Source organism: Helianthus annuus, chromosome 5 (genome assembly GCF_002127325.2).
Source record: "Helianthus annuus cultivar XRQ/B chromosome 5, HanXRQr2.0-SUNRISE, whole genome shotgun sequence".
NCBI lineage: Eukaryota > Viridiplantae > Streptophyta > Magnoliopsida > Asterales > Asteraceae > Helianthus > Helianthus annuus.
The window spans coordinates 107,943,655-107,965,663 of NC_035437.2; the positions used below are offsets into that span (position 1 = coordinate 107,943,655).

The following is a 22,009-nucleotide window of genomic DNA, read 5'->3' on the forward strand; positions in this document are numbered from 1 at the left end:
CCGCTGGCTTATTCTCCCTTAGAGCGTAATCAAAATCCAGCAGCCCAAGCGTAAGCATGAGAGCATCCTTCCATGCAGCAAAGTTATCACCAGTCAAAGATGGAATCCCCTGATTGGGCGCTGATAGTGGAAATAAGATGAGCAAGTTATGATACTAAGGAAGAAGTCCTAATGTGATCTAAGGGCACGTTAAACTAAGGCAGGCATAAATAATGACCATTTTACGTTATGAAGCTGTGATATTGTCTATTACTAACATCAAAATATTAGACTTAGTTAAAAATTCTACTTAAACGAAGACAAAACAGCTTTGGCCAGAAGTGTAATCATTTAAGCATATGTGCAAAGTGGTTGTAACAAATCAGCTTTGGCCAGAAATTGAAACAATCACTTTAGTTATGCACTTGTTAAGTATGCCATCTATGAAAGAATTAAATCAGCTTTGGCCAGATATTAAAACATTCATGCTTATGATGCACACTTAACATAGCTTTCGTAATACTTGAATGATAAGTAGATGTATCAAGTCAGCTTTGGCCAGAAATGATACATCAGAAGCTCATTCAAGTTAAGCTATTTTAGTTTTGCAAAACATTATCTGATTCTGATTAATTAACTAAATAACTACAAAACCAATTATTTAATAGCAAACTACCCGTTAGCGCGGATCGAACTGAGTTATGAGATCTCGAGTCAGTTATGAGGTCTCGAGTCGCAACCTTGTTGTCACGAGTCGGAACCATGGTCTCGGCTACTATATCTTATGAGATCTCGAGTCATGATGAGGTCTCGAGTCGCAACCACGGTCTCGAGTCGCAACCTTATGGTCTCGAGTTGTGACGTTATCGTCTCGAGTCGCAACCTTTGTCTCGAGTTATGACGTTATGGTCTCGAGTCGAGACCTTTGTCTCGAGTTGTAGTCCTTTGAGCCCTTATGATTTCGAGTCGAGACCTTATGGTCTCGAGTCGAGATCTGTTGGTCTCGAGTTGTGAAGGTTTTAATGACCTGATGATTTCGAGTCGAGACCCTATGGTCTCGAGTCGAGACTGATGATCTCGAGTCGTAATCTGATGATCTCGAAGCTTCCTGTCAACAGCTGTTAATTGTGATAACGTAACTGAAAATTCGAAATCTAAGGGATTATGAGATATTATTTCCTGTTTTAAGATGATCTAATTTTATCAACATATTTCGAAAAAATTGTAACTGTTTATCTAATAACAGTTTCGAATAAAGTTAATAGATAAAAATTGGATCAAACATGGAAAAAACACTCATTAATCCTAAAACATTCCAAAACATAATAGAATTTTCGAATTTTCCTAAGAACATGATGAACCCTAAAAAAAAATAAAACATAAAATTCTGGAACCCCAAACCTGAATTTTAATAATTTTTCTAAACAGACTTCGGTTAAAACATAATCCAGTTAATTTCGAATGAACATATGATTAATCTTTTTCCGAAAAAGATTGATCTCGAGTCGATCTTCATGACTCGAAACCGGCTGTGACGGTTTTGAAGTCATAAAAAATCCGTTTTCCAAGTTTCAATCCCAGAATTATGGATACGAAAACAGAACTGACTAATCAACATATGCTCTGATACCACATGTTGGTTCAGTTCTGTTTATACATGAAGGAAAACATTAAAACATACCTGTTATAGCAGACAATGCGTTGGAGAATCCAGTAATGGAGTTCGACATCCTTGTCATCGTGATCTGGTTCCTCCTTAGGATGCTGACTAATGATGGGGACTTAGAAAACCGAAAAGGGATATCGGCTAGGAGAGGAGGTCGAATTATGATGTTATGGCTAATGGGGTGTGTGTAATTGTGTAACTGAGTAACCACTTAACCTCCACATAATTCTCCTTATATAAGCACCTAGGAGGAAACCTAATTAGTTAATAAGGGTAATATGGTCCATCAACAATTACCAACTAATTATTTAATAGGTTCTAATATATTTTGATCTCTATAATGCAAATGATTATGATGGCTATACATTAAATATCAATACGTAATATATTTAATCTTACAATAAAATCTATAAGTATTTAACTGTTAAGTTCTGTTATATAAACTTTTGTATTATATAACTTTAACATGCATACATGTACCCTTATCCATATAGGGGAAGGTTCAAATGAAAACCACTAATTATTGTGAAAACTAGAAAACTAACTAAAACCCACTAAAAAGGAGGGGGGAGACTTTTAATGAAGGAGGGGTAAAATTGGAACAAAAAATATATAACTTTTCAAACATTTCCCATTTCTCCATACGTTATCATTTTAAAACAAAAATGGCACCATAAGATCACAAATTTTCTTATCTTTCATTCAAGTATATTCGAGCATATTTTTTATGACATAAAAAAAGATTTATGGTGTCGTCTTGTTTTCAATACTATTATTATAGTAGTGCACATGTGCAATATAACATGTACTACAATGTGCATTACATGCTTAAAATTAGCTTTTTGATTCTAGTTTAGCTTTTAGGGTTAGTTTTTTTGGAGGTTTAGGATTAGGATTAGGTTTTTGGGTGTGGGGGGGAGGGGGGTTTAGGTTTTTGGGGGGTGGGGGTGGGGGGGGTTAGGTTTTTTTCGGGTTTATGTTTAGGGTATAGTTTTAGGTTTTCGGGAGGGTGGGGGTGGGGGGGGGTTAGGTTTTTTTTTGGGGGGGGGGGGGTTAGGCTTTTGGTGGGAGGGTGAATTTAGGTTTTTTTTTTTGGGGGGTGGGGGTTTAGGTTTTTGGGGGGTGTCGGTGGGGGGTGGGTTAAGTGGTTTAGGCTTTCCGTATTAGTGCACATGTGCAGTACAACCAAAATTTTTTTTTTTTTTTTTTTTGAAATTTTTTTCCATATATAAAAAGTAGCGATTTTTCTAAAAAAAATTGTAAAAAAAAAAAAAAAAAATTTATGTTTTTTTAGGCTTTTTTAGTTAGTTTTCGAGTTTTCACAATAAAAGTGGTTTTCATTTGAACCATCCCCTATCCATATAAATATACATACATGTATTCGGTTTACATTTATCTTTAATTGATACGTACCAGATACGGAACCGACCCACCTTTACATATACATATATTCGCCTTACATTTATCTTTATGTTAATCGATACGTACCAGATACGGAACCGACCCAGCCATCAATAACAACACCATAATCATGTTTCTTTATAGGTTGGAATGGACACTTACAATCCATTTAGTTTAGGCGGATATCAGCCTCTTGTCTTAGAGAAAAAGAGAAGCTTTTGGCACAAAACGATAGAAATGCTCTACTGTTGATAGTTTCGACTATGTATGTGTCATTACTAATTTACCATACGTCAACAAGCCACGCCACTCGTATGCCACATAGTTATGCTTATGTGGCAGGCCAACGAGTCAACCATGTTAACACAATGATAATCTAAACCTTGAATGCAAATTACATTGAGAGCTTTAATGTGTAGCTAAAACCTGAAATCAAAAGACATGCCATGTCACAGCAAAATCTTTTATTTATTTGACATAACTTACACATAAGAAAACATGAAATCAAACATTTAAATTGACAGTGTTTGATTCTATCCTTAAGATAGTAAAATCTTGAACATCATATTATCAAATAGCTTCTTTTGCCCGACCCCTACGATGAGGTTCGCCATTGCATCTCCACTTGAAGCTTACCATTCCTCGAGTCGATTAGATTGTACTTTTCATTAATTCTCTTGTTGCTCACAACATCCGCAAGTTGTATGTCCACATAACCCAATGTTTCCTACCACAAAAACCGTTATAATTTTACACACGATTTAAAAAAAAAATCATTAACCTTGCGTTTCATCTCAACCAATCAAATTAAACAATTTAGCTAAAAAGAAAACGAGTCAAGAATGGTTAAAAACACCCATAGTCTATATCTGAGGCACATAAGCTACCAAATCTTTTATTGAAACTTTAAAAGAAAAAAAATGGATGAAATTTGGAAACTTTTAGCGGGTCAACACAATAAGACCTATAACCCACCCATTGTGCCTAGGGCTGTAAACGAACCGAACATTCAACGAACAATTCATGAACCGTTCGGCGGGAAGTTCGTTTATGTTCGTTCGATTAGCTTAGCGAACGAACACGAACAAAAAATGTTGTTCGGTTAGCTTAGCGAACAAACACGGACACTGGTCTCGTTCGTTCGATTGCGTTCGTGAACGTTCGGTAATATGCTCGGTTACGTTTGTTCATGTTCGTTAGTTTACGTCCGTTCGTGTTCTTTTGATTATATTAAAAAGGTAATAAATAATAAACCTTTTATCTAAACATATTGAAAACTTGAAACCCTTTTTTTTCTAAGTTAGCTAAAATTTGGACATCCTAAGACATTTTTGGGGATGATTATATCTAAGTTAGTAAAACTGGATTTATCGCTTGGTGGTGTAGTAGACTTCTTGTGTTTTGGTTTATCATTTGATGGTTGTATTTAACTACTTATATACAATGTTTAAGGATAACAATGTTTTTATTTTTTATTTTCAAGTTAAATGTTCGTTTGCATTCGATTTTATTTGCTTGCGTTTGTTTGTGTTCGAGACCAATGTTCACGAACTGTTCAGCTGAATTTCCTTAACAAACGAACACGAACACAAACTTATGTTCGGTAAGCGTTCGTGAACAGTTCGCGAACATGTTAATTTCCTTAACGAACGAACACTAACAAGGCCTTGTTCGTGTTCGTTCGGTTTGTTTACAGCCCTAATTGTGCCTCGTTTTGTTTCTTTATATTATAAACGGGTCATATAACGATTAATTCTTTGTACCTTGGGATGAAGTAGACCCAATCTTGAAGACGTACTAACGACTTCAAAATGCATCCTCTCATTTGTTGGTGGCTCTTCTAAAGTATATGAAAACTCTTCATCCCATCTTGGATCGCGGTTTTTCTTCACCATCTGCATAATATATAAAAATCCACACATGAACTATATATAATACACACACACACAAACTGTTGATACATGAGTTTTAAGCTATCAATAATTAGCTCATTTAAGATTGTTGATCAGTTTTTTTACTAAGCATAAACCCTGCTAGTAGTTTTTCATAAAAATTACCTTTGTTTTTTTCTCTTCCCCCCTAAAAATCACACGAACAGACGGATTTGTATGATGTTTTCCTTCAAGATCTTCAGCTTGATGAATTATAACAACAAGCAAACCACCACCTTCAGGGGTACCTTCAGGTGCCTTTTCAATAACGTTTTCTACCCCGTCAGCTGGAGCTTGATCATCTTTAAAAGGCTTGTATTCTAACTCAATCATGATCTGGCCCCGGGATTTCTCGTTTTGCGGGTCGTTAGGGTCCATGTTCTTTAGGAGTTCAAGAGTCATAACTCTTGGTTCTTCTGCTGTAATCTCTTTTAGTGGTACAACATTCATTCCCATCTTATCATGCTTCCCTACCTACACACACGAGTTGACCATAAAAGTCAACGTGTAAGTTTGATCTCAAACTAGTGAATGTAAATGGGTAGGTTGAGCAAGTTGAGTATCAAATCAAAACGGGTCAAATTATGTTCTTTTTATTTAAGAGTATAATGCCATTTCCGTCCCTCGGGTTTGGCCAGTTTTGCGACTATCGTCCAAAGGTTTGTTTTTCCGCATCTGGATCCAAAAGGTTTGAAATCTTGTCATTTTCATCCAGCTCGTTAATTCCATCCATTTTTCTCCGTTAAGTCAGGGGTATTTTTCGTCTTTTTTGTAAATTTAAAGGGCAATTCGGTCTTTTTCACGTTACGTAAAAAGACCGAATACCCTTGAAAAAGACTGAATTGCCTTTCAAGTTAACAAAAATAACTAAAATACCCCTGACTTAACGGAGAAAAATGGATGGAGTTAACGAGCCGGAGAAAATGGCAAGATTTTAAACCTTTTGGATCTAGATGCGGAAAAACAAACCTTTGAATGAAAGGTGCAAAGCTGGCCAAACCTCAGGGACGAAAACGGCATTTTACTCTTTATTTAATTTTGTAATTATTAATATATTGTGTATGATTGCAAAAACTATACTATTAAAGTGAAAATCTATTTTTTTTATTCGACCCATTTGGCATAAAACACAACCCAAAAGTCCAAAACAATCCATGCTTTTGGGTTAAAATTGCCACTTCTATTTAAATACGCTTTAGGTAACTTTTGACCCATTAGACCCTTTTAATATTGACCCGTTAAAAGACCAAGAAATGTACCTGTTCCCAGTCATAAACTATGACCTCAAGAGCTTGTGATTCCGGGTCCTTAACAACCAAACTAAACTCCTGATTCCATTCAGGATTCAAGTTTTTGTATTTTATAGCGGTTTTCTTAGAAGGAAGTTTGTCCTCAGTAAGTTTCAATTTTACATACGGGTCAGAAGCACCCAAAAGATCCTTCTTTTTAAGCTTCATTGCCCGTATAACCTTCACATGTAGCATTCCAACAGGCCTCTTCATCGCTCTGCCAAATTGAAACGTCGATTCGTCAGTTTTGTTATGCGGTTATTAGGCAAATATCAGTGGTTGACTAATACTTACTTTGAAGGGTCGAGGACGGGTACCACAAGTGTTTTAGGCCACAGATACATATTTGCAACCTGATCTTTAATAGTTTCCTAAATGTGTTTAAAATAATACAAGTTTAATCTCGCGTCTGAAACTTGAATAAATTTTATTTGATATGTTACATACCTGAACGAATCTGTACAAGCCGGGAATGGACATAAGGTCTGCCCCGAGCAGCTTCAGCCCGAAATCAACATGAGGCTGACAATATTTAACAAATGATAGTCATATTTTAACATTTTAACTGCATAAAGGGTCTTTGAAAATTAAGTAGAAACCTTATCCATGAGAGACACATGAATTTGACAGAAGCACGGGAAGCTGGGAACTAATGGCTTCAAGGTAATACGAGGCGAAGCAAATACTTGCAAGTCAATCACCTGAGAGTGAAACATTTCATACATATAGTGAGAGAAAAACTTAGGGGTGTGTTCGTCGTTATGCATGTTTCTGGCTAGATTCTGTATAATAAAACTGGACACATACTTGAGTGGTCTGTAAAATAGTCTCAATATATGAATGTCCTTAATGAAAAAGGTCACCTTTGAAAAAATACCTAAGAAATTCTATACATAAGGAAAGGATATATAGGAATCCATAGTTATGGTGAAAACCTAAGAAATTCTAACCTTCCAACCATTTTTTTTGAAAAAAAATACCACATGTAATATACATGTTTTTAAAGGTTTTGAGCAAAAAAAAAAAAAAAAAAGTCAAAAAAGCGCCGACCAAATTAAAAAAATACAAAATAATAAACAAGTTTCTATGTAACATATGTAACAATTCTGTGTAACATATGTAACAGTTGCGTTACCCAAAACTTGTTTTTTTTTTTTTTAAATCCTCCCGGCGCTTTTTTGTTTTTTTTCTCAAAACTCTTAAAAACATGTATATTACATGTGTTATTTTTTTTCAAAAAAAAATGTTGGTAGGTTAGAGTTTCCTACGTTTTTTCTCCCAAGTTCCAACTATGGGTTTTCTCCCGATACTTTCACTATAGTAGTGGGGGCTGATGGGCCCGCACACACATACCTGAACTGTGGGTCGCATCCCGAATGCCTTAACAGCTACATGTACGTTAGGATTGCCGGCCCATTTTAAACATGGTTCCATTATCAACTCCTTATCATCTGTCGCATAAACTTTCATTCCTGAATGCCCATAAAACATAAAAGTTATAACTTGTAACTAATTAAATTTCAAATTTTAAATGGTAGTTGTTTTAGAGGTCATAACATAAAAACCTTGAAATGTAGGTGGCAGGCTGCCTAAGGAAAGTGCATCGAATTCAACCGCATCAATTTTGTACTTTGGAATCTGTTCTTTTATGATAGGTTCTGCAATCGTCTTCACAGTCTTGCAAATAGCCTGCAAAACGTTTAAGCTCTCACATTTCAAGGATCGGGTCGTATTAGAGGTTGTGTAACGGGTCACATGGTTCGGGTCAAAACGGATAAAACTCATACTGTTGAACACAAAGATTACCTTGTCTAGGTATGGCCACATTAACTCAATAAACTTGTTAAGCCAGTCAAGCTGCAAAAAAAGAAGTATGAAAATAAACTTTTTAGTATTAGTACTGAAAGTAAAAGCGCAAACGAGCTGTGAGTCGAGCCCAAGTTCGTTTGAGCTCCAGCTAGGCTCGTTTATTCATGAGAGTTCGAGCTCGGATCGTTTTGAGCTCTAATTCTAAAGCACAAGCTCGGCTCGTGGTAGTTTTTCAAACTCAGGCTCGGGCTCCGCTTATTTATTAATTAAAATTTATAATTATTACCGTATATATGTGTGTGTATGCTTTTTTTAAACATATATCATATAATGTATATATTATTTAGTTATTTTTAACATGATTTTATATATAAGAATATAAATATATATTAAATATATTAAATTAAAGTTGTATAAATTATGAGCATGTTTAGTATAGGGAATCAGCTTGAGCTCAATAAGTGAAGCTCAGGCTCAGGGTCGTTATTAAGCAAGTTTATTTTTAGACTCGAGCTTGGTCTTGAGTTCGTTTAAGTTTGACTCGATTCGGGTTTTTAGAGAGCTAATCTTGAGTAACTCACAAGCAGTTTGGCTCGTTTACACCAGTCGAATAAGTTACTTTCTAAATGGTAAATTTGTTAAGAGTAATTTAATCAATAACGTGTACTATCTAAAGGGTATTGAAATGAAATATTTTAAAGTTGCAAAATTATTATTTTTTAATTAATAATTATTACAATATTCAAAATTTATAATCAATAGTTGACTAGAGAATAATTCAAGAAGATACATACCCGATCATGATCCGGGTTTTTCACCCACATTGGTATCTCCGTAAGCATCTCTTGCAGGGACTTTGTATCTCGTTCAATCAAAGGTCGTACTTTGGGATCCTTTAAAGTAACAAAAACACAAAATAATTATTTAAATTCATATAAAAAGATACTCATGCATTAAAAAATATATCATTTGACAAGAACAGCTACGGGCATTTAGGATTGTTTATTTAAACCCGAGAATGTGTTTATTTAAGGTGAAATAACTTGTTTTCCTAAGGATATATATGAGATTTGAAACTAATTATTCTTAGTAGAATCAAGATTATGGGTGAATAAGTTGGTTTATATAGATATCAATAGACCAATAACATATAACGATAATTATAAATTATTTGACAAATAAATATCACACATGACAAAGATATATGTTGAACTGAACCAGGTCGTTAGTTGAATCGAAACCAACTATGTAACCTATTTGATCGAGTCTATTTGAACCGCCTCTATCCTAACTGTCTGGTGACTGGTCAAACTGAAACCGACAAATCAAACTGAGTAGCTGAACTTGTATTTCAATTTCATTTTATGTGTTCTAAAATATCATTTCTTGATTCCTTTAGTGCTTCATGTTCCATCTTTTTTATTTTAGGCTTATCTAGTAGGGTTAATCGTCCATTAACATCAATCCTGAAAATCATCTGTTTGGGGCTTAAACAAGATTCAATTGTTAAAATTACACATCTACACTAAAAAATAAATTATTATTTTCATATTTTGTTTTAAAAAATTATAAATAGTTGTTAATATTATTTTTAATTTTTTTAATACGTAATCCAGATTTTAAACCTGGTCCCACGAGTGACACATAAGTCGAATGGTTTAATAGAAAAGATTGATATTAAAAGAGCATATTCTATCTCAGATTAAGTACACACCTCTGTACAGTTATTAAGAGAGTTCAATGATTTTGGGTGACAACACGTATACCTATCATCTATCTTGTGGTCTGAAATCACTTTTGGACACATTCTCCTTATCATTAACATTGCATCATTAGTGGAAAACATATCAAAATTGTGTTACTGATCCTACAAACATCTCTTTTGAATTTAAAAAACAAAATTGTATTAATTTATAATTATATTTAAAAAATATTTTTCATTATAGTTTTTAACAAAGTATTTTTTTTTTTTAAATGAAATATTTCATAAAAATATATTTTTATAACTTGTAAAACGAAAACGTAACGTTGCGTCATGTCACCGGTTTACCAGCAAAATTACTTGCTACGAAAATGCAACAAAAAAAAAAGTAACACTCTCTTGAAAACAAAACTTATAGAAAAAAAAAAGTTCCAACAGTTTTTTTTTTTTTTTAAATCATTGTCTTAAAAAAGTAAAAGATTTTAACCAGAATATTACATTGCATTATTTTAGCATCTCGTCCGAAATCCCCAAATCTAGAATTGAAAAACTAACTAAATTACTGAAACGTATTTGTTGACTGTGTCCAAAGTCAACAATTGTCCACCAACATACATAACCAAAATCTGAAGAATACAAATTACAAACCTCAACATGAGTGGGTTGAAAGTAGATGAAGAAATAATAACCCATGACAAGCCCTATCGACACTCCAATTCCAAATCCAAACGTCCCCGCAATCGCGCTCACTATCCCCATCCTCACCCCCGACGTCCGTCTCACAATTCTCCCAAATCCGATTCTCATTCACAATTTCATAACCAGCCAGATCACAACCTGTTCACAAACACAACGTCAAATCACCTCTATTTCACATGATTGTGATTCAAAACAGAGGCAACCAAACGAACGAGTAAACGCAAGTTGAATTGATTGTGATTCGCTCATGAAATTACAGCATTAATAAGAGAATTGAAGTAGATTAAATGCACTATATGGAGTATTATTGGAGTTGAAACGGAGATGAATGAAGGGATGGAGTTTGGAAGGATTACCTAACGGATTTGAAGAGTGTCGGCAACGGTTTATGTGCTCCCATTTTGTATGAACATGAATGAATGAGTGTGTGTTTGGCGTGTTTTGTGCGTGTGAGAGAGGGATCGGATTAGTCTCCATAAATATCTTTGTGTCCTTTCATCAATTAATGTTTTTTTTATATAATTATTCATATATTTAGTTTTTTCATTAAAATTATAAAATTACGAACAGAGGTTTTATGATGCAAAAAAACTAGACTGAAAGTAACCGTAAGCGAGCTGAGTTGAGTTTGAGCTTGAGTTTGACTCGTTTAAATTAACAAAGTTTGAGTTCACCTCATTCCGATTTCCAAGCTCGTGATCGATTGGTGAGTAATATTTCAAGTTTGAGTTCAGGTTATTTATCACACATTAATTATTTTTATTTTATTTATATACATATGTAGTTATTTATATTTTTATTTATAATTTAAATTAATAATAGGCCAAGTCAAAGTCGGAATTAAAAGTTTTGGTTCGAGCTCCTCTAGGTTCAACTCAATTCGAGCTTTTAGTGAACTGATATCTAGTAATTTATGAGTGTCTCAACTCGTTTAAGACCTACACAATTTTTTAGAACGACTAATTCGCACGTCCACTAATTTTACTTCTAAATATATGCTTGTGTGTGTACTCCGGACTAAGGCCATCCGTAGTCATAAAGCCCTTTGTGGGGCGTTATGCGACACGTGTCGTGCCACGTCACACAGGGGCGTTATATCACTAGAGTCCGTAGTCATAAAGCCCCTATCTATCAATACCTAATTATTAATTTTCGTTTTTATTAATTAATTATAAAAACCTGGCTTTATTTTGATTGGTCCAAACTTTGAAAACAACCCCATCACCGGCGTTATATATATGGCGCCACCCAATTTTTTTTGTCTCATAAAGCCCCTCGTAGTGGTGTTTGGGGCTTTATGAGGGCATATAACGCCCCACTACACATGCTCTAAAACCATCAAATGTATTTTCAATTTTCGTCACTAAAGTTTTTATTAAGGTATTTATATCTTTCAACTGCTTTTTGTTTATAAATAAACCAGATAAATAATTGAACGATATGTGAATAAGGAAAGTAATAATTAGTTATATTAAATACATTATAGATAAATAAATGAATGATAAAGATGGAACTCCTTGTTTTTTCTGCAAATATAAAGTAAAAAAATAATATAATACATTCTCATTTTGTCCTTATATTTAAACTTTAGTATAAAAAAAATAGACACGTTAGCAGGGCCCATATGCTACTGCAATAGATGATGTGAATAGAGATATAGAGGAGTGGTTCCATTTGTGGCTAGAAAGATGAGCTTAAAAGCTACTTTCACCCAATAAACTTAATAATGTTGCCTTCCAAAATGGGTGTGCCCTGGTTTCAAAGGGGCCTCATTTGTTGCATTCAATGATTCCATAATTTGGTTGGTGGTGGCCTTAACTTGGCTATAATACTACCTCAAAAGTAATATATATAAGGGTCAGGATTTAGGGAAAAGATGAAAAGTGTGAGAATGGTGAGAACGCTTATAGATCGTCAGATCAAAACAATCTATGGACTAGATTGGCGCGGTGGCGTTTTTGTAAATAACATCAATTTTATTACGTGGACGTGCTTCATTAAGGGTAAAAAAGTATTTAGACTTCTCTAGGCAAAAGCCAAACTCATAAATAAAACATCATTAAATTCCCGCCTTAAACTACAAAGCAAACATCATCCTCATCTAAACTGTAACACCCCGTGTTACGGAAGTCAAAGTCAAAGTCAAGATTGAAGTCAAAGGAAGAAAAGATAGCTAATTGCGATCTGTCACTCCTTGCTCAACTCATGTTTTGACTTCTTTGACTTGTAGATAATCTATTTATTTTATCGCATTAGTTGTATTATGTGGAGTACTTGTTAATAATCGAGGTTTAATCGATATTTCCCGCATGATTTATCGCTTATCGCATCGCAATCGCATTCGTAACTCGAATTATGCTTTCTGGATATTGATTTACGTGTGTGTGCTATTTATGTGTTACTTGTGCATGTTTATTTATGTTTATGTTGTGGTAATTAATCGAAACCCAATCGCAATTGAATCGCAAACGCTAAACGCCAGTTAATTATGATGATTGTATGTTAGATATAGCGAGCGATGGATAGGTTATTTATTGATTAATACTAGTGCACCGCAACCTCGCTCGAAACGCATCGCAACGCTCAACACGCTAATCGAAACATCAAAACTCAACACGCCGGACACCTGGATCGAGTGGCCGACCGATCGAGTGGCCATCCGATCGGATTGCCATCCGATCGGATTGCCATCCGATCGGATTGTCACCCGATCGAGTCGCCATCCGATCGATGACCCATCCGATCCTATGCAGTTTCCTCTTTTGGAAACCCTATAAATACCCACCTGTCACATCATTTGTGATGTGACAGCTCTCTACTCGACCCAGCCGCACTCCAGCCTCCTTTCTCTTAATTTCTCGCGATTCTTATAAGTTTTCAACCTAAATCTTATACTTCTATGATCTACATGCACTCCTTCATCTTTTTCACCTTTGAATCTTAACTTTTAACCGTGAAATCAGTGGATTTGAGGTGTTCTAGGGTGATGTCGTCATGGAGTTCTTATGAACTTCAAGTTTTGGCCTCATTACACCAAGAACAACTCAGATCTGAAGGATTTCCACAAGAATCAACAATGTTTTCGCATAAATCTACACATATTCATGGTTAAAGGGATTGAAAGATGGTTTTCTAACTTTCTTTCAACTCTTTTATACTCAATGTACTCAAAACCGATAGAATCAGAGCTCGTTCTGATCTTCTACTCTTTCTTACTGAATGTGTTGGTTCAAGATCTGAATTCTATCCAAGAGACAACTGATTTCGCGTTGAATGTGAACCACCGTCTCGAACAGTTAACTGGTCGGACTAGGGTGATTCCGTCCGATCGAGTCACTTGAGTCTTGACAAGGTTTCTGTTGTTTAGCACGTTATCACGTCGTCTCAATCAAAACTGCAAAACTTTCAAAACAATCAAGTGTCAAAGACGATCAGGTCATTGGGACGGATTGTCGTCCGATAGGATTGCCATCCGATCGAACAGCCATCCGATCGGCTAACACTTGGTTCCACACTTAAACTTTTTATTTGATTATTCAAAGGACTGAACATTGAACGGGTTGCCGTCCGATCGGATTGCCATCCGATCGAACGACCATCCGACCATGTGACGTTTGGGACTTCAACACTTAAACAATTTTCAACATGTTCAATGCATAATCAGTAATCAACGGATTACCACCCGATCGGATTGCAATCCGATCGAGTGACAACCCTGCTGAGAACTTGTTCTCACTAAATGTCCTACCAATCGGATCGTCACCCGATCGAACAGCCGTTCAATCGATCGACCTGAAGGGTAGAGATACTTCTATGTTTTCAAAATGGTACAACGAAAACTTCAAAGCCATCATACACAAACACATCCTTACCAAACAAGATGTCAATCCAATGGAATGGCCATCATCTGAACGGATTGACATCCGGTCAACTGGCCATCCGACACTTATCACCTTTGCACCGTTTTACGCGCCGCTTATCGTTATGCTATCGTTAACTGTTCAGGCTAATCTCTCTTAGTGCTCCCTTCAATCCAAGAGCGTGTTTACTTGTTAAACACACCTGTGAGTATACTCGATCCCTTTTTTCTTTACGCACTTTTGGGTGTTACATACGTCATCTGTATTCAAATCACAATCGACACACAAGGCAAACACTATTTATACGCTAACCGTTATTGCATGCTACGTGTTATTCGATGAATGCTTGTATGTTATGTTAACACAGTGATTGTTGCCTGACACCTTAGCAACGATAGTACTATAGTTTGGACTCAGCACCTGTCGTGGATAGGGGTTTGTGACAACTCGACCTTTCGACTTTGACCTTTGAATTTATCGTGCGTTGACTTTGACTGTTTGACTTGTTTGACTTGTAACTGCACACATTATGTTATAATGAAACGAATTGTGTTTGCTTGGTTTGTGTTTGATTGTATATGTATAACATGTGGCTTATCAGAAAACTTAGTCTTAAACTGTTAACACTTGAACAACCTGACGAAACACAAGTGTGTTTCGCCAAGCACTACTCGACGAATCAGAGTTATGATTCGCCAAGGACCACTCAACGAAACAAGTCTATTTCGCCAACTCAATTTCGGCGAAACAGATTAAACTCGCCGGCCCAGATTCGTTGAGGCCCAGTTACGGCCCAAAACGTTTAGACGCGTATAAGTTATACGTAACCTCTTCATTTGTCACACTTTAGCAAAAAAATCAGAAACCCTAGAACTCCATTTCTCTGTGACGGCGATCTCGCATACCCGAAGCCCCGAACCGATCTAGTTGCTTCCTTGTTCTTTACGGTTAGTGTTTTTCTATGTGTGATTGCTTGTCTATGTCATCCATTACTGTTCTTGTTTGTAACCATGAAGGATCATGCTAGATTATGACCGTGTTCATGTTTTGGTTGATGGTTTTGACTAGGCTATGGTCTTTAGTGTTGCAAAACTTATTGATGTATACGGAATGAATACGCGTTACATGTTACGAATCTGTTACATAGTCATACCCTGCTGATTATGTGTTAAATGGATGATGATGTGCGGTATTGATCGATTTCTATATGATAATGATTCCGTATGTTTCTGGGTAATGATTGCTGTATGAGGATTAGATGATGATCATGTGATTAACGATTGTATGGTTGAACGTTGTTAACAGCTGTTAGAATGATTAGGGTTTTCTGTGATGATTGCGTAACTGACATGTTGACGTAACTGCTGCTTGACGAATTAGAATGTTTGGCGAAATAGAATGTAGACGAATGTGAATGTTTGACGAATTGGAAGTCTTGACGAAACAGAATGTGTTTCGCCAAGGATGTCGACGAATTAGAATTTGTGTTTCGCCAAAGGGGTAGTTGACGAAACATGTGTTTCGTCAAACATGTGTTTCGCCAATGATGTGATTCGCCAATATGTGTTTCGCCAATTTGTATACTTTGCACAGTAACATGGTTTAACTCTGTCAAATGTTAACTGGATTATTTAACTGCTGTTAAGTGTTATACAATACTTGTAAGATTATGATTACGTACAACGTGCTACTTGATGATCCTTGTTGATGCTTATACGTGAACTGTACGAATGCAAATTGATTGTGTATATGTGCATACTCTAGGACGTGATTGATTTATTTGAGCACATACTTAGCATACCGAGCAAACCAAGGTGAGTTCACACAGCCAAGGCATGGGGTTCCCGGGTGGGAATGGGATTTGATGAATTGTTGTACATACTCAGCTGATAGAACCTAACGATAAAATACGACTAGACTAGTAACACTTATTGAACTGATCTTCGCACACCTGCCAAGGGTTGGCCGCGATATTATGACTGTCTTCGCACACCTGCCTTAGGAAGGCCGCGAACTGAAATTTACTAATCTTCGCACACCTGCCTGGTAGGCCGCGATACAAATAAACCTAGTCTAGAACACTTGGGACAAACATCCCCTAATATCTTCGCATACCTGCCTGGGAGGCCGCGATGGGAACTAACACGTTACATGACATAACAAACGAGCATACTACTCACATTATACTATTACTGAACTATTAACTGTGAACTCGCTCAACTAGTTGTTGACTCTCTGCTGCATGCCTTGCAGGACCTTAGGTACTATGGAGCTTGCACAAGGAGGAGCGGGTCGTTGTGGGCAATGGATCATGAATACTATGTTTAACGTTTCGAATATTTGAACTTATGATTTACTTTGGGTTTACATACTTATGCTTCCGCTATTGATACTATGTTTGGTTTAGAACATCAATTGTATTGAATTGGGTTTTACGAACTATCTTATTTATATTATGCTATGTTCAATATGATTGATGGCTTGATCCTGGTCACGTCACGCCTCCAAGCGGTGGTACTCCGCGTGTGGGTTTTGGGGGTGTGACAGATTGGTATCAGAGCCATTGGTTATAGAGAACTTGGTTTTAATAGGGGAAAAACGTTTTTATTAAAACCAGACTATAACCAGAACAGTGCTCTCAACGATCCACAACGATGCTTCGCTCCACGTGCAAGACTCGACATCCTAGGTAATAAGGTTTATGTTTATTACCTGCTTGCTAGAACTACATAGAACTTTGCTCGTAGTATGCTTGATCACATTGCTTACTATACGTCGTTACATGAGAACCCCTATGTGCTTACACTCTTCTGTCATGGCCCTATTTGCGAACCTCTCTAACTCACGTTGCATTTGCTATGAAGATCATGTCTGGACGAATTAACATGACTCAAGCCCAGTTAGAGGCTCTCGTTCAAGCTCAAGTTGCTGCGGCACTTGCAGCTGCTCAAGCAGGTAGTATACCCTGCAGTATAGACTCACACTAGGATCTTTAGATCCTACATTAACTCTCGTATTTAACTTTGTCCTATTCGTACACAATAGGTCAACACGCGCAGCAACCTGTCTGCACTTTCAAGAACTTCATGGACTGTCGTCCAAGCTCATTCAGTGGCACCGAGGGGGCAGTGGGACTCCTCCATTGGTTTGAGAAGCTAGAATCTGTGTTTGAGATGTGCGAATGCCCTGAGGCTCGCAGGGTCAAGTATGCCACTGGCACGTTGGAAGGGATTGCGCTTACCTGGTGGAACGCGCAAGTACAGATCCTAGGGTTGGCAGCTGCTAACGCCACACCTTGGGAGGATTTCAAGGAATTGATTAAACGTGAGTACTGCACACGAGACGACATTCACAAGTTGGAGAATGAGCTATACCACTTGAAGATGACGGGGTCAGAGATAGAGGCTTACACGAAACGGTCAAATGAACTGGCCATCTTATGTCCAACGATGGTGGACCCTCCAGTTAAGCGCATTGAGTTGTATCTCAAGGGGCTTGCGCCAGAGATTCAGAGCCACGTGACGTCGGCTAACCTCAACAATATCCAAGACATTCAGCACCGACTCACCGATCAGGCAGTGGATCAGAACAAGCTGCCAAAACGCATCAGTGCTACTACTACTGCTGTCACTACATCTGCTACTCCCAGTGACAACAAGAGAAAATGGGAGGGGGATTCCAGCAAGGGATCAGTATCTATTCAGTCTCAAGCACAGCAGCGCAAGACAAATGATTACCAGAGTCCGAATCAGCAGTCATCGGGTAGTCAGGGGCAGAGTGGATATAGGGGAACTCACCCATGGTGTAATAGGTGCAACAAACACCACAGTGGAAGATGTCGCAGGGAACGTTGTCAAAGATGCCTCAAGCCGGGTCATGAGGCTAAGGATTGTAGAAGCTCACGGCCAGCAAATCAGAACCAGCAACTCCCACCGCCAGCTCCACAGAACCAGCAACAGCAGCCACAGCGTGGGAACCGGGGATGTTTCCAGTGTGGGATTGAAGGTCACTACAAACGTGATTGCCCTCAATTGAACCAGAACCAGAATCGCAACAACAACAATAACCAGGGCAACGGGAACAATAACAACAACAACGGGGGAAACAACAACAACAATGGCAACGAGGCTCGGGGTCGTGCTTTTGTGCTAGGTCGGGGTGACGCAATGAATGATCCCAATGTGGTTATGGGTAAGTTTCTTCTCGACGATATTTATGTTACTGTCTTATTTGATTCGGGTGCTGATACAAGCTATATGTCCTTGAAAATGAGTAAATTGTTAAAACGTACCCCAACACCCCTAAACACCAAACACGTCGTAGAACTAGCAAATGGTAAGAGTGTAGAAGCCGCATATGTAATCAAGGGTTGTAGCATCGTTTTAGCTGGTCAGACCTTCTCGATTGATCTTATACCCATAGTTTTGGGTAGCTTCGACGTTGTCATCGGTATGGATTGGTTATCCTAACATCACGCAGAAATTTTGTGCAAGGAAAAGGTCATTCGTATTCCTCGTTCTAGTCAGGAACCTCTTGAAGTTCAAGGTGACAAGAGTGGTGCTGTGGTTGGCATCATCTCTTTCTTAAAGGCGCAGAAATGTTTACGAAAGGGGCACACTGCAATTCTGGCACTTGTCACTGACGCATCAGCAAAGGAAAAGAAGCTGGAGGATATTCCAGTTGTACGTGACTTTCCTCAGGTGTTTCCTGAAGATTTACCCGGTTTACCGCCTCACCGCCAAGTCGAATTCCAGATTGAGCTAGCTCCTGGAGCAGCACCAATAGCCCGCGCACCGTATCGTTTAACTCCAACCGAACTGGAAGAACTGTCGAAGCAGCTACAAGAGCTCTTGGAAAAGGGCTTTATTCGTCCAAGCTCATCGCCTTGGGGAGCTCCAGTACTTTTCGTGAAAAAGAAGGATGGCACTTTCAGGATGTGCATCGACTACCGTGAACTGAACAAGGTAACGGTGAAGAACCGTTATCCTCTTCCGCGTATAGACGACTTATTCGACCAGTTGCAGGGGTCGAGTTACTACTCCAAGATAGACTTGAGGTCAGGGTATCATCAGCTGAGAGTCCGGGATGAGGACGTCTCCAAAACCGCATTCAGAACTCGTTACGGTCACTACGAGTTTCTTGTCATGCCATTTGGGTTAACGAATGCGCCTGCCGTATTTATGGATCTGATGAACAGGGTGTGCAAGCCGTACTTAGACAAGTTTGTGATTGTCTTCATCGACGACATTCTGATTTACTCCAAGAGTCAGGAGGAGCACGAGCAGCACCTACGGTTGATTCTGGAACTTCTTCGAAAGGAGCAATTGTACGCCAAGTTTTCAAAATGCGACTTCTGGCTTCGTGAAGTCCACTTCTTAGGCCATGTGGTGAACAGGAATGGGATTCATGTCGATCCATCCAAGGTAGATTCGATCAGAAACTGGTCTGCACCGCGTACACCAACAGAAATACGCCAATTCTTGGGTTTGGCGGGTTACTACAGACGATTCATAAAAGACTTCTCCAAGATCGCACAGCCGCTTACGCTACTGACATAGAAGGGTGTCACCTACCGTTGGGGGGATTCCCAGGAAACCGCTTTTCAGTACCTAAAGGATAGGCTTTGCAGCGCACCTATTCTCTCATTGCCTGAGGGCACGGACGACTTTGTGGTTTATTGTGACGCGTCGATACAGGGACTTGGGTGTGTATTGATGCAACGGGATAAGGTTACTGCTTACGCTTCTCGTCAACTCAAGGTTCACGAACGGAACTACACGACGCACGATTTAGAGCTGGGAGCTGTTGTTTTTGCACTTAAGATATGGCGACACTACCTGTACGGTACCAAGTGCACAATTTACACCGATCACAGGAGTCTCGAGCATATTCTTAAGCAGAAGGATTTGAACATGCGTCAACGACGATGGGTCGAGTTACTCAACGATTATGAATGCCCGATCAAGTACCATCCAGGCAAAGCCAATGTTGTGGCTGACGCTCTCAGTCGGAAAGACACTCTACCTAGGCGTGTACGAGCTTTGCAGCTCACTATTCAGTCCAGTCTTCCTGCACAGATACGAACTGCTCAGATCGAAGCATTGAAACCCGAAAACGTCAAGGCTGAAGCCTTACGCGGCTCAAGGCAACGAATGGAACAAAAAGAAGACGGCGCCTACTATGTAACGGGGCGTATTTGGGTCCCACTTTTTGGCGGTTTACAAGAGCTGGTAATGGACGAAGCTCACAAGTCCCGCTACTCAGTACATCCAGGGTCGGATAAAATGTACCATGACATCAGAACTACTTATTGGTGGCCTAGCATGAAGGCCCACATCGCTACTTACGTCGGCAAGTGTTTGACCTGTGCGAGAGTCAAGGTTGAATATCAGAAACCAGCGGGTTTACTTCAACAACCCAGAATACCACAGTGGAAATGGGAAGAGATTTCCATGGACTTTGTTACAGGATTACCCAGATCCCAGCGTGGGAATGATACCATATGGGTAATCGTGGATCGACTCACCAAGTCTGCACACTTCCTGGCTATTAAGGAAACGGATAAGTTCTCCACTCTCGCAGACGTTTATCTTAAAGAAGTTGTTTCGAGGCACGGGGTGCCCACCTCCATCATTTCGGATCGGGATGCACGATTCACGTCAGAGCTATGGCAAGCGATGCACAAATCTTTCGGCTCACGGTTAGATATGAGCACAGCGTATCACCCTCAGACGGATGGGCAGTCTGAGCGAACGATCCAAACTCTTGAAGACATGCTTCGGGCATGTGTTATTGATTTCGGCAACGGCTGGGAAAAGCACCTTCCTTTGGTGGAGTTCTCATACAATAACAGCTATCACACCAGCATACAAGCCGCTCCATTCGAGGCATTGTACGGGTGTAAATGCCGGTCACCTCTCTGTTGGGCAGAGGTGGGGGATAGTCAAATCACGGGTCCGGAGATTGTAGTGGACGCCACAGAAAAGATTGTACAAATACGACAACGCATGGCGGCAGCACGCGACCGTCAGAAAGCATACGCGGATAAGCGTAGGAAACCGTTGGAATTTTAGGTCGGGGACCGGGTTTTACTAAAAGTCTCACCCTGGAAGGGTGTGGTTCGTTTTGGCAAACGGGGCAAATCCGCGATATGTCGGACCGTTCGAGATCATTGAGAAAATAGGCAAGGTGGCCTACAAGCTAAACCTACCAGCTGAACTCGGTGCAGTTCACAATGTATTTCACGTGTCGAATCTGAAGAAGTGCCTGTCGGATGAGACCCTCTTAGTTCCTTTTAAGGAACTCACTATCGATGAGCGGTTGCAGTTCGTCGAGGAGCCAGTTGAAATTACGGACCGGGATGTTAAGGTCCTCAAAAACAAGAGAATCCCTCTTGTTCGAGTTCGTTGGAACTCCCGTCGTGGCCCAGAGTACACCTGGGAACGCGAAGACCAGATGACAGAAAAGTATCCCCAGTTATTCGGAATCAATGCAACCACTGCTGAGGCTGAAGCTACTACTGCGGAATTTCGGGACGAAATTCCAGATCAACGGGGGGAGGATGTGACACCCCAGGAAAACCAGTGAACGATGCAACCTATCTAGCTTCCTCAGTAAGTACGTACCAAATTTCGGGATGGAATTTCTTTCAAGTTGGGGATAATGTGACAACT

The 22,009-nt window shown here is 38.9% G+C and overlaps 1 protein-coding gene across 1 annotated transcript; it reads right to left on the reverse strand.

The window, feature by feature from the left end:
• Nucleotides 1-3,418: 3,418 nt before the first annotated feature.
• On the reverse strand, nucleotides 3,419-10,951 carry LOC110940910 (synaptotagmin-2). Its single transcript, XM_022182478.2, has 13 exons — nucleotides 10,833-10,951; nucleotides 10,426-10,614; nucleotides 8,870-8,968; nucleotides 8,073-8,123; nucleotides 7,832-7,955; nucleotides 7,620-7,738; nucleotides 6,866-6,967; nucleotides 6,714-6,788; nucleotides 6,561-6,637; nucleotides 6,237-6,483; nucleotides 5,104-5,451; nucleotides 4,810-4,941; nucleotides 3,419-3,773 (listed from the first exon to the last, which is right to left on the reverse strand). Exons 2-13 carry the CDS (start codon nucleotides 10,582-10,584, stop codon nucleotides 3,642-3,644), a joined length of 1,665 nt encoding a protein of 554 aa, XP_022038170.1. The 5' UTR covers nucleotides 10,585-10,614; nucleotides 10,833-10,951; the 3' UTR covers nucleotides 3,419-3,641.
• Nucleotides 10,952-22,009: the final 11,058 nt, after the last annotated feature.

Coding starts and splice junctions, on each gene's coding strand:
- LOC110940910 (XM_022182478.2), bottom strand. CDS start 10,584: ATGAGAATCGGATTTGGGAGAATTGTGAGACGGACGTCGGGGGTGAGG. Junction 6,789..6,865: donor ATGTGTCTCTCATGGATAAG/GTTTCTACTTAA, acceptor AAATATTGTCAG/CCTCATGTTGATTTCGGGCT. Junction 5,452..6,236: donor TAGTTTATGACTGGGAACAG/GTACATTTCTTG, acceptor TCGTGTGTGTAG/GTAGGGAAGCATGATAAGAT.